A 13,662-nucleotide genomic window follows, 5' to 3' on the forward strand; every position below is an offset into this window, starting at 1 on the left:
CGGGGTGAGTGGCACTGCGTGCGTGCTGCTGCCGTGGGGAGCTCCAGGCCTCCGGACTGAGTCTCCACGACTCGGCATTGGTCTGTGCTGGAAGAGCCCCGACGTGCCGCGGAAACTGCGTGCGGGTTGCAGACCCTCACACGCGTGGGGAGATGCTTGGAGGGAGAGCAACAGGGACATCCTTCTCTCTCCGCTGCTCCCTCTCCTCCCCGCCCTACGAGGGCTCGTACTCTGTGCACCTGTAGGAAGGGTCTCAAGCAGCGGCTGGGTTCCCACGTTTCTCTTTCCCCACGTGCGCTTTCGAAGAAACAGCCCCAAAGGAAGCGGCTGCTCCGGCTGCCCGGCCGCGGTCCACTCCGCTCCCCTCCGCGCTGCGCAGTTCCCACGGCACCTCCGGCAAATGCCGCCCTTGGACACCGGTGCACGGAGCACCCTCCTGGCTCCTCCTAGGCTGCTCTCGAGCCCCCTCCTGTCACCCCGCATCACTTCCATCATGGGACCGCTTCCGGGTACAGCTACCCTCCCCCTCCCCCCTTACTTTCCTCCTTTTAACATGGGGGTCCCCCCATATGAAGTTAAAAAGAAGGAGACGCACTTCAAGAAAGTGTATCTCCTGTGTGTCTCCCTCCTGTGTATCTTGCTCTTTGCTCATTTCCAGGCATAAAGTTAAAAATGATGGGAGTAATTGGTGGGTGGAAGATCCTAAACCAACGGGAAATGTATGGGCTTGACGACCTCTGGATAACCCAGGTACCTTGGCACAAAAAGCAAAAAAATATTTACTCACCTTGAAGTTTCTATTTTTTTTAAGCTTTTTTATTTATTTTGTTTTTATTTCTTAAGTCTTCTTTTGAAATGGTTCACGCTCCCGTCTGAGGTTTAATTATAGTAAGCAGGAAGAGGGTGGAAGGGGAACGGGCTGATTCTTGGGGGAGGGGGTCAAAAACCAAAACACCCTGATCTCCCCGGATTGAGAAGGTGCTGGACAAAAAGGCTTTCTGTGACTCATGCACACTCTGAAATGAAGATCTGAAAAACATATACAAGCCCCGACTTGACTGGTTTGAAAGCAATTCCAGCAATTAGGAATTAATTCGGCATGGTCAAAAGGCGATTTAGCTGCAAGTTATATCAAGTTATCCAAACTTTTACAGAGTTCAGGTACTGGAAATGGGCTGCTGGGGTGGACATAAGGCTGCAGGAAAGAAAAATAAGGAGTGTTCAGGAAAGGCAGAAGAGGGGAAGCTGTGGAGCAAGGTCTGGAGGCATGGCGAGCCCATGTTTGCACCAAAGGCCTGCTGATGTGGAGAGGGGAGGAGTGGAGGGTAGGAAATGCTTTGTTTCTCATATGGTATTAAATAAAAATATGTTGGAGCTCCCAGATAATAGAAAGATGAGTCTCAATTAAAAATTAAATCAGTGGCTTTGCTAGCTGGTCAATTTTTCAGGTACAGTATGATCCTTCCCCAGTTAATGGCAGAAGACAGAATTAGCCCAGGCAGAGCTAACCCTGGGATGATGTGTGGGGCAAGAGGCACTGGGAGGATGTAGAGGGTGGAGGCAGGAATAAAACCGGTCTTTTACGCACAGGCAGGCCAACAATAAAACCATCACAGGGAGGGGCAGCTGCCCACCCTGGTGGCTCATGGCAGTGCTGGCCATGGGCTGCATCCGTGGCATGGGTCCTGTGACGCCTGCTGGGTCCAGCCAGGGCTCAGGCATTGGGATTGTTCCTCATGAGCTCCACGTCAGCGTCCACCATCTCCCTCACCAGCTCCTGAAGGAGGGAGAGAGACAGATGAGAGTCCCAGTGCAGGAACAAATGAGCAGCATGTCAGGAAGGCCCCAGAGCATGAGAAGCCCCCCTGGCCCCCCAGAGCAGAACAGGGAGTGGATGGGGCTTTGCTGGGCCCAGCATCCCTGGCCCAGGCCCCCGTGTGTGTCAGGGGGCCGCAGTGCGCTGGGGTGCCCATTGCTGCCACAGTGTCTGCTTTCTTCAAAGCAAGGATCCACGAGAGGCACCGAAAATGGGGATTCTCAGTGTGCCCAGGTCACCCCACACACATGTGTCCCCCCTCCTTTCCCCTCCCTGCGAATTGTTTTTAGAGGACATGAACACCCATCAGGTACAAAGCATGCCAGAAAGGCCACTCACATCAAAGGTGACTCTCGGCTTCCAGTTCAGCTTTTGCCTGGCTTTGGTACAGTCCCCTTGCAGAAAATCCTGCGGAAAAGAAGACAGAGGTGCTGCATGGACCATTACCTTCCCCACCCTCATGGCCTCCCCATTGCTCCTGCTTCCCTGTGAACTGAACGTGGGCCAGGCCCACCGCTGGACTCTTCCAAGGGCAAACTACTTCTCTTGAAGATGCAATTTTAGTGGAAGCTCACATGCCTATTAAATCACCAGGAGGCAGCATCCTTTCACCAGGCTGTTTCAGATGGAGAGTTATTCTTTCTTTGTGTGTACACAGAGGGCTTGAACTCCAGCCTTACAGCCATATAACGGTGAACATTTTATAAGAAGTTATTGTACATCTTAGTCATTCTAGTGAATGAGCTGATTCAAATTCTTTTCCCCCCCATTTGTTTAAATAATGTAAATCACAGAGCAAACATGACAACTAGTCTCTTTCAAATAAAAACATGAGCACAGAAAAATGGTGCTGAAAGACTGTTTGGATATGGGTAACCATATGCAACAGTACTAAACATCCAGCTGTTGAATGCGTACATATTTTTTTCCTAGAGTATTTTGAGTATCCACATGCAAATGAAAGTCTAAATATCTCATAAATGAAAAGAAATTAACTTGAAACCATTACAGAAACCAAGACTTTGGTCATGTTCACCTTACTATTCAAGTATCCTTAAAAGTGCTACCATACCAAAACAATCCCACAACCAGTCATCAAAAATAATGTAACAAAATTAAACAAAGACAAAAGCTCCTTTAACTGCATTTCTAATTGAATGCAAAAACTGACTGTATCTTTGTTTAAAACTGGAAGACAGTGTTTAAACAGTTAGCTTTTTCCAAATGTATGTATGTTGATTGAATAAAATATATCATCTCTCTTCACAAGCTGTGTGTCTTAGTAGCAATAAATATTAAAATTATGTCTGTCTAGGTTTAAGGAAACCCAAACAAACCCAGCTTTGTTACAGAACAACAAAGCTAAGGCTGAATTCTCCTCTTGCATTTGACTTCATGGTGGTAACACAGCAGGCTTTCCAGAAAAATGCATGGACTGCCTTTCTTCTCCCTCTTCCACCAGCGGTGGAGCTAAGGAGCATTTTGTGAATGTAGATTTTTTTAACTTGTAATGCTGCATGCTACATTTTTCAGATGCTCTCTGTTGATCATATGTGGTTCAGGTCACGTTAACTTCCAAAATCACCTCATCCTGTGCAGTAAAATGTAGGAAATTCTCCTTCATAATTGTGCACAAGAAAGCTAGACAGCTTTCTTTCAGGAGCAGAGGAAATCCACCAAAGGAAATATGGCACTGAAGAAGGGGATGTGGAACAAACACGTCTGCTGAGACTTTTTCCAGGCAGCAGTTTTACTAGGTCAATCTTTAGGCTAAAAAACATTTCATCCTGCCTTCAGAAGAGAGTAAACAGATGGATTAGAACAAAACGATATGAAAATAAAAAAACGCCATGATTTCCTTAAATTAGACTAAATGATTTCCTACTGCAGCCGTATAATGGGCTTTTGAAACTGCAGCAGACATATGAGGCCAAGTCATGCAAAACCGCATCAACTTGAGGGATCCCCTGGAGGGTCGTGTGAATATGGATTGCAAAATCTGGTTTAAAATGGGAAAGATGCCCACTAACTTTGATAAAATTTGGATCAGACTCTAATGTGCTCATGGAGGTATGTCTTTTATCTGGAGTTCCGTTTAATTTACATATGCGTGTATATATATGTGTCTGGAAACAAGGAAATCCTTCATAAAATAATAATTTCAGTATAAAAACAATTGCCTTTTATTCAGCCCTAATTCAAGCCATTAGCTAGAACTGAAGTCTTTTTATATCACCTAGTTTTAAGTCATAAAAGCTATATCATAAAACTTAGATTTTCATGTTTATAAATGCTGTGTAAGTAAAACTTTTACATCCACAATCTTTACATAAAAACATACTTTGAAACTAAGCCTTATCTAAGATACTGGCTTCCCATTAAAAAAAAAAATCGACTGGGAAGTATAGAATGAATTGCCATGGCCTGCTGTATGTAGCTGCATTCTGCTTTTGAACAGCTTGGGAGCAGTCTTTTAACTGTCTTGGACAAACGCATTTTGTTAAAACAGATTATCTAAAATAACACTTTACCTAATTCCAGCCCTTTATTCAAAAACATAAACATCCATCTAATGAGTAGGCCAAAACAAGGTTAGGGGTAGGCTGCAAATCAGTAAAAGTGAAGTATTTGAAGTTCTGGATTCTATGTAGAGATCACACAAACAACTAGTATATTGAATCCATCTAGGTATAAAAAAAACCTCATATTTTTTCCTTTAAAAGTTCACAAGCTTTAACAATGATGCAGTAAAGGTATTATATCTGTGAGAAAAAAAAAAAAAAAGAGGAAAATAATGGAAGGTTTAAGATATATGATAATACAAATTCCCCAGCTGACTTGAGTTGAAAGATTTTAAGTGGCTCTCCTGAAGATGTTTGTGTCCTTTTGAGAAACACAACTTTGTTAATTTACTTGAAAATAGATTACAGACAAAATGTCTCCTAGGCACTTTCAAAAAGGTTCACTTACAGAAGCTACTTGGTACAGAGGCCAAATGAAACCATAATATTAAACCATATTACACCTAAACTCAAGGTTTGATTGCATTCTTATTAGCCAAAGTTTCAACACTGAATGGAAATGATGACTAGAACAAAGCTATTCCTGATTAAAAGATTGTATTGCACTCATGTTTCCTGTATTTTTCTACAAGTAGCTCATAATATGAAAACAATAAGGTAATTACAATAAAATAAGAATATTAAAAAAAAAGCTTCTCTTGGAACAGAATGACGGCTTGTTTATATTGTTTAAGTCTTTCACTGAAACCAGAGATGCATCTGTCAGGCTTCCAAAAGGAAAAAATCCACAAAAAAAACACCATCCAAAAAACCCCTCTTGTATGTTCATAATTAAAGTGTATTAATTTTTCAATACCAGGGCATCACTTTCTGGAACTACAATCAGATCAGAAAGCAAGGAAAGAAGAAGGAGATTCCACTGGAGAAAACCTGGAATTTTTTTTTTTTTTTGGGGGGGAGAAGGGTAGGGAGGTAGTTTGGTGAAATGGGGGTGGTTCTTGAAAAAGAGCTGCTGCTGAATATAAACGGCCCCACATCCCTGCTCCTGATGGAAAAGCATCTGATGAAATGACACCACTTCACGTTTTGTATTCCTGCAGGATTACTTTTTCTGTGCCATTGTGCTTTACATACTGACAGGAAAACAAAGCCCTTTGACTCCCTGAAAACTCTGAGGATTTAGACACTGAGCTAAGAGTCTATAACCCTGAAAACACTGATTAAGGCTTTCTGTTGCTTTTACAGCCCCCAGATCATGAACATAAAATTAAGTCTTTGCTTCTAGTTATCCATTTTGTAAGGAACAAGTCCTTCTTTTCCATGCGAACAGTTGACATAAGTGACTAGTAATGACAAGTTTTAACAGCAAGCTAGGAGTCAGAAACAATACCCAGGTAAATATTTAAAGGGAAGGAAGACGGAAAAGACAGCAGTCAAATTCTCTGTTGCCATTTAATATGAGCACGTAAATTCTCCTATGGCTTTATATGCAGCTCACTGTCATATGACTGCCTCTCAGAGAACAGAATGAGCTCCTATGGTGTGAGTTTTTCTATTTTACATTTTCTGCAATTGAGGCTGTGTAACTGTGTAGAAAATACCCCATTATTACTAAATTTGCTTTTATGATTATTCAATTTTGTTGTCCAAATGCACACACACTAATGCATACAGATAAGCAGAGAGAAATTTGTTATGCAATGTGGTAAGGCATTTTTAAATTTGATTCTTAAACCATGAGACAAAAATGTGAAATATTTTAATGTAAATATCACATTTCCCAAGCTCTTGTCCTGAGTGACATTGTGACTCCTATTTTGTCTCGTGCAGTGATTGATCTGGTTTCACTGTGCACTGTATCACTGTCTCATTCAATTAACTTTAACTGAAAATTTAAAGCCTCAAGACAATGTAAGAAAAAGGAGATAGTGTGGCCTGAAAGAAGGCCAAGGCTTCCTTTATTACTACAGCTCAGCTGATTCCCTTTCAAATGTGCCTTTACTGAAGTCAGCACCCAGTGCCAGCTTTTGCTTTCTCTTACAGAAGAATAAAACTGAGATCAAGTCCTCAGTAAAACACCTGTGATGGAATTGTGCCCAGCTCTGCTTGCTGAAGCACAGACAAGGCTTTACCTCTAAAAATAAACAAACTTGATCTAAGCACACAACAGTGTAACTGCATCTGAAAAGCAGCCAGGGTTACGTTCACAATCAGTGCAACTGCTTGGAAGATGATTTATTACATCAGAGCTCCCATAAGCAAAGAGCAACGACCCAGCTTGGTGGAGGCTCTGGCTTGAGTGTTTAGTCTTGCACTCTTTTGCTCAAGATGTTTTGCCACTAAAGATTTCAAGAATAGAGGGGCCAAAGTTCCCTGCAAACTCCACTTGTGTTTGATTTTCCTTATTTCCTTCTTAAAACTGTCAATTTTTAGCTTTAACTTATCCCATTAAAAGAAAAAAAACTAAACATAGATACTTGATTAGACTGCAGTTTTGTGTTTTCATCATTATCACAGAATCCTATAATGGTTTGGGTTGGAAGGCACCTTTAAACTTCAAGCTCGTATAGTCCAACCCTTCTGCACTGAGTAGGGGCATCTTCAACTAGGTCAGTTACTCAGAGCCCCATCCAACCTGACCTCGAAGGTTTCCAGGGACGGGGCATCTTCCACCTCTCAGGGCAATTTCCTTTAGATGCTTCAGTGTTTCACCACTCTCATCATTAAAAGTTTCTGCGTCATATTTTGTCTAAATCTACCCTCTTTCAGTTTAAAATGATTACCCTATTACCCTTTGTCCTATCACAACAGGCCCTACTAAAAAGTTATATCACAGTAATGTATACACTAAGGTCTATATTATGAAATAATTTCCCCTTTTGTGTACTTCTTGAAGCATTTTACATAGCATTTTTTAACGAGTAGTAAATCTCAGTGGTAGCACCAGGCCCCACAGTATAGATGTGCATCTGCTGCAGCTTATTGCTTGGAGAACAGCCTTGTTGAAGTGTTGCAAACAGTCAGGAGACTGCATGCATTGCTCATTAGGCAGTTCTTTCACCATCAGCCTTATGCCCCGTTCCCCTGTGTTCTGCCACACTTGCCACCAGGCCCAGGGAGGTCACATCTTAACCCAGATGTAACATTGGAAAACAGTTACTGTGACTTCTTCTGATCACTCTGCTAAGAAAAGTAGAAGTATCTCACTAAACCAGAGCTGTAGAGCCTGTAAACATGCGCCTTACTGGTGCAAAATTCAATGCATGGCTCGGCTGAGCTTGGATCAAACCCCAGAAGGAGTCACAGTAATGAGCACTGTGTCTCCTGTGCGCTGCTCTGCGTGTTCTTGTGGAGATCCACGGGACAGAGAACACTGGCTTGGCTTCTTTGCAGAGGGTAATGTTTGTTATATATATAATAGTAACAGGGATGAAAACCCAGTATAATTATAAAGCAAGAGACTCCTATCTCCATAGTAAATATAAGGAGACTGAAGATAAAACATATTGAAAAGCGAAGCCCAAGCCTAACAAGAAGCACAGTAAACATCTCCAGGAATTTAAGATGAGCCAAAATTTGTTGTCACTCAGTTTTTATTTTTTCTTTTCACTGTTCTTAGAAAAGCAAAGTTGCGGAGCAGTTGGGGTACCAAGGGAATAGAAGAATGCCAGTGAATTTGGTTCCTGATCTAAATTTGTTTTAATGCAGCATGAACAGACTGCTTTCCACTCTTGGGTCAGCAGTCTTTTGCAGAAAGACAGTATTGTTCGCAAAGAACCACAGGAAAAGGCAAAAGGCAAAAGCAACCAATAGGCTGAAACTCACTTATAACTAAATGCCATTGAAAATAAGAGGCATAATGTTTTTTTTTTCCCCTAGCATGTTTTCCTATGCAAATTCCCTCCCTATTCAGAAAGTTTAATCTTTACTAAAATCATGTTGAGGAGGAATGGAAGGGGAAAGAATGATTTGAAAGGACTGATTCTGCACGGCGCTGAGCCCCTGTACATCTGATGGACCTTGGCAGGCTGCGAGTGCTGGGCATCTTTAGGGTAAGGTCTTATCTCGGGACCCTACTGTACTCCAGCAATAAGGCATTAACACAAACCACACAGTCAATAAAACCTCAGCACAATCTTCGCTTTTCCGCCAGGAACCAGGGGCGTTAGAACAGCGGCTTTATCTTATCAGTTTGATAATCTTTAATTTGACCAGCTTCCAAAGGGTTAAGGCAAATGAACTCGGAACAGTAATAAACATTAGGGCGATAATAACAGTAATGGAGCTCCTCTCCCCTCTCCTCCTCCTCTTCCCCTCCCTCCCCTGCGCCTTTTCCACTTCGCTGCTGCCTATCAGCCCCAACCGAAGCCGAAGCCAGACCTCTCTTTCAATGACAGGGGGTGATAAGAGACTCGAAGAAAACAGCAAGCTGTCTGGTCTGCTCAGGAAGTCGGGGACGGGTGGTATTGTCCATCAGCGGGGCCACGCGGCGGCCGGAGGCCGGGAACAATGCTCCGCTCCGGGGAAATGGGCTCACTCAGCGCCAGTCCTGGCAGCCCCACCGCCAGCACCGATAAAGCGCTGAGGCAGGGGGAGCTGGCCCCAGGTGTCTCCGGGGCCCGCAGCCGGACCCGAATCGCTGAGCCGGAGGCGGCGCTCCCGCTCATGGGCGCGGGGCTGCGGCCTGGGGGGAGAGACCTCGGCCCCGGAGCAAGCACCGGCGGGGCTGCAGGCACAAGAGCCCCTCGCAGGGCTGAGCATTATTCACATCTGTCCATTTGCCAAGCGAAGCCTGAGAAAACATCTTGGCCAGTGCCGTCCCTCGAGCCAGATAAAATTCCTCCCGACTTACAGCCCGATATCCCCGAAGCCAGTGCTGAATTTCACTCGCTTTGGATGCGGAGCTCAGCTCACTCATCAGGAGCCGTCCCGCATAGCTCTGTGCCAGGGCATCCCGCTGCAAGGGGAACCATGGCTGCTTTTCAGGTTGCCGTGCATGAGGCAGTCCGAAGAGTGTTCCCCCCGCAGCAGGGAAAGCCCTGCTGCTGCAAACAGCAAAATTCCCGCAGCTGGCTGCAGTGAGGCGGGTGCTTCCATCCCTCGTAGTTTGCCCTGAGGCCCAATTTTGCACGCCTGGGAAGACCTGGAAGTTGTTCCCCAGCTTGGATGTAAGTGCAATTGTAACCCAGCTCATGGCCCTGCAAAGTGCCAAAGAGGCTTCCGAACGGCAAGATCATTTCTAGTTCACAGGAATCCTTCTCCTAAATAAAACAGGGAACTTTTGGAGGAGAGGAAGAAAATTAAACCCACTCCATTTGCCATATACAGACCATAATTATGATAGTTCAGGTATTAGGGCTGGACACAGTCCCAGAATCATAGAAAGGTCTGGGTTGGAAGGGAATTTAAAGATAATCTAGTTCCAATCCCCCTTCCACTCAACACCTTCCAGTAGACATGGTTGCTTGAAGACCAATCTAACACGGCCTTGAACACTTCCAGGGATGCGGCATCCACAGCTTCTCTGGGCAACCTGTGCCAGTGCCTCACCACCCTCACAGTAAAGAATTTCTTCCTAATATCTAATCTGAACCCTCTTTCAGTTTAGAGCTATCCCCCCTTGTCCTCTCACTACATGCTTTTGTATAAAGTCTCTCTCCAGTTCTCTTGTGGGTCCCCCACAGGTACTGGAAGGCTGCTCTATTGTCTCCCCAGAGCCTTCTTCAGGCTGAATAACCTCTCAGCCTGTCTTCATGGGAGGTGTGCTCCAGCCCTCTGACCATCTTTCCAGCCCTCCTCTGGCCTCGCTCCAGCAGAAACACCTTCTTTCTGATATGTTGTACCAGGTCATCCAAACACACACATCACAGCTAAAATCTTTAGCATATTTCCTAAAATGCAAACGAATAATTATCAAAGTAAGATTTTCCTACTCTTATAACAAAATATAAATGCTCTTTGCAAATTCTGGTTACACGTGCTACCACCCCCACTGACTTCCACTGCCCTGTAGCCTGGCTGCTGATGTGTCAATGGACCATTCCATGTTTCAAACTAACCTGGGCATTAAGAATTGTTTGAATAATGTAGATTTTGCATGACATGGGTTGGAAGCATTTGTGAATTTTCCTTTTAGAGCAGAGGTTTTGGGGAGATTGCATATTAGCATGTTTCTTCAGGCTCCCTGGACAAATGTGTCACTGGCACACCACTAAAAATCAAGATCCTGCGAGAGATGAACCTCTTTCATATGGATGGAGATCAGCTGTAGTATAGGAAAGAAAACAGGTTTCTCCTCTTTTCACTGGTACCTTCAAGTCCTACTTTTGCTCACTATCAGTGTGTTTTCTTCTTGCTTTATCTATTCTCCACTCTGACAACTATTTTGGGAGGGAGAGTAAGATAATAATGTCCTCATCATATGTGGTTTTATTGCTGCATTATGTATTATTTAGGTGAGGGCATGGTACCTTTAAAATTATTACATATAACTATCACCTTTTTTTTATTCACTCTGATTAGTTTTGTCATCACTCCCTACTCTTCACATTTTCTGCAACGATCAGGAAATCACTTTGTGAAGTTTTTTGATTTCAGCTGGGTTTATTGTGCAGGAATGTCTTTTTCACTGGAAATGGAACACAGACCCTGGTGTTAGCTGTCTTGGCTGACTGACATGTCAAGATGAATAGGAAAAGTGATAACCCCAGCAACCCATGATGCAAGCCTACTTAATTTCTTCTCTTATTCCACTAAAAATTACTTGATTTATAGTAACTTATATTGGAAATGTAAACAAATTCAGTTATCGTCACTGGTCAAATACAAATGATAAGCAACAAAACAGTAAACATTAGGACAGCTATCTTGCATTCTACTTCTAGATATTTATCTATCTATTTTTAGATATTAAAATCTAAATTTTAGCATTAAGCAGCAATTTAATGAATACAGATGTATGAACTCAGGACATTACTTCTTCATAGAGTTATTCTTTTTCTTATACAGGATACATAGTTTGTGGTGATTTTGCTACCCATGGACATTCACATTTCTGAAAAAATCATGGCATTTGTTATGTTAACATCAAAATTATATTAGTATATTTTTTGGAACAGTGTGCTGTTATACTTGCCCTAATAAAAAATATTAATTTATTCAAAATGGAATTTTTTTCACCTAAAGAGCATGTAATTGAAAAACTGACTAAACCACCTATAACAGCAGTTGCTGTCTTTGCCCTGTGTTCACCTCACCACCCTGAAGTTGGGCAGGAGAGATGACACCCCCGTCCTTACCTCTTACAGTGTTACATGAACCTCTGTCTCTGAAGCTTGTGCTAAGACTTGTGGGAAGAGGACAGAGAGGAGATGGATATTTCTCTCTTCCTGCCTTTCCCCCCTGCTATGGATTAGCTAGTACATAAGACTTAGCATAGAGGATGTTCAGTCATTTCTCAGGGTTCGAAAAGCAGTTGTAAAATACTCCCCCCCTGCAGTATGGGGGATGAAGAAGGGAGCTGCTGCTTCTCTGGACAAAGTCACAATCTGCCTTTTACTGCTGGCTGTTTTTTTAGAAGCAGCCTTCCTCTACACAGTCATAAACCCGACCTAATTTATGGGATGCATCACCTTATCCCCCACCCCTCACTGCATTCCAATTTCTCAATAAAACCCCCATCCAATTTGAAAAGCCTTTTCAAGACAAGATATGTGGAGAGAGTTTAAGCTGTGAAAAGCTTAAAGGGAGATCAAGAACTGAGATCTTTTTACCCAAGGGGAAAAAAAAATTCCAAGTCCCCATATGGAGGGGACTCAGAACATGATACTGTGGGGCTCCTGTCTGCAAAAATGAAGCTATCCTTGCCTGAACACAGTTACAAGACAAGTAAGAGTCCACAAAAGGGTTAAAATAAAACAAGGTAGGATAATTTCTGATGCTGGGTACGTCCCAAATGTATTCTCCGGTGCACTTGATAGAGAAGGAAGTCCAAGCAGCGGCCTTTCACATGACATCATAAAAGCCTAATTTATCACCAGCCACCAAACATCTAGAAAATCATAACATCCTTTCAGGAAAGCCATGTGCAAAATAATCAGACTTGCTTTGATGAAAGGTTTAGTGCTTGAGTCCAAGTAGGACACTACAAAGAAGAACCCTTAGCAGGTAGTAGCACACAACAATGCATGTCACATTTAATGCTTCAAGTTCACACTTTATTTATTAAAAAGCTTGTGCATTTCCTGCCCATAAACAAATATTTTTTTACTCTGCATGCGTGTTCAACCAAACCTGTTAAGATAAAACACAAGTCACTGGTTAAGTCCAGACAAGGCAGACAGCTGAATATCTCTTCTACAGGTGAAACACATGCTATTGCTGCAAATAAAGGCACTGTGCTCCTCATTCCATCATCTCACAGTCCCTTGCAAGTGTGTTATGGATGTGGGCTGAGTATTGCCACAGCTTGTCATAGCTTTTGAAAGGATCGAGTCCTCCCAGCACACTCAGCATCACAGCTACGCTGAACCGAGGGGTGCATTCCCCCTGACAAATTCCAAAACATTCTGCCAAAGACCTTGCCTCTCTATCCAAGGCTCTCACTGTTCTGGCTCATTGGTTTTTGGTGAGTGGTGTAACCTGACTGTCTTGGTGGAAAAATACTCCTCAGCAAACTGTATATTGCCGTAAAATCAATTGGTTTCACATTTGCAAATGAAATCAAACAAGTCTACTGTTTGTGTTGATTAGGCAGACAAAACAGAGCACAAAGCAATTAATGAATGCCTACAAATACCAGCTACACGCTGTTCAAGATTTCTTTTTTGGCTATGATGTAAGTTTGTTGGTGCGTATTTAAAGATGCAGAGATTCCAATTGCCATGCAGTTCACTGATCCTGCTGCTTAATAATCTGAGCCTTAGGCTCCTGCTGGTCAATGGCCACAGGTTCTTCTGGTCTGACTGGAAAAATAACCGGATTTTCCACACAATTCTTGGTAGTTTGTTGTTGCATATTCTCTGATCTTCGTTAATAAAAATAACTTCCTATTACATTTCCTGCACAGGAAAACCTGAGGAAAAAAAATCATAGTTTTTCCTATGACATCTTTCACTTTCAGGGCAGACATTAAAATCACCTCACAATCTTCCAATAAATCAATAAAATGAATACAACTATTTTATTTTCTTTTTAAAGACCAGTATTTTGTTTTCTTCCATCCTTCCATTACTTTGGTATTTAATTCCTCTCACTTTCTCTGTTGTTTAAATCTTTCCTACGTTTTGGTGAATTTACTTTCCTGTAAAATCCCATTTATCTCTT

At 42.8% G+C, this 13,662-nt stretch overlaps 1 protein-coding gene across 2 annotated transcripts in view; it reads right to left on the reverse strand.

The window, feature by feature from the left end:
* Positions 1-788: 788 nt before the first annotated feature.
* The window catches only part of GMDS (GDP-mannose 4,6-dehydratase), a 412,789-nt gene continuing 399,915 nt past the window's right edge, over positions 789-13,662 (reverse strand). The window contains exons 10-11 of one of the 2 annotated variants that reach the window (XM_048310367.1): positions 2,156-2,224; positions 789-1,777 (exon numbers count right to left, since the gene is read on the reverse strand). In XM_048310367.1, the coding sequence (XP_048166324.1) occupies positions 1,715-1,777; positions 2,156-2,224 (132 nt within the window). In that variant the 3' untranslated portion in view covers positions 789-1,714. Of the gene's footprint in view, positions 1,778-2,155; positions 2,225-12,595; positions 13,412-13,662 lie in introns of those variants that run through there. The other variant, XM_048310358.1, reaches the window with a different exon arrangement.

Source organism: Corvus hawaiiensis, chromosome 1 (genome assembly GCF_020740725.1).
Source record: "Corvus hawaiiensis isolate bCorHaw1 chromosome 1, bCorHaw1.pri.cur, whole genome shotgun sequence".
Taxonomy (NCBI): Eukaryota; Metazoa; Chordata; class Aves; order Passeriformes; family Corvidae; genus Corvus; species Corvus hawaiiensis.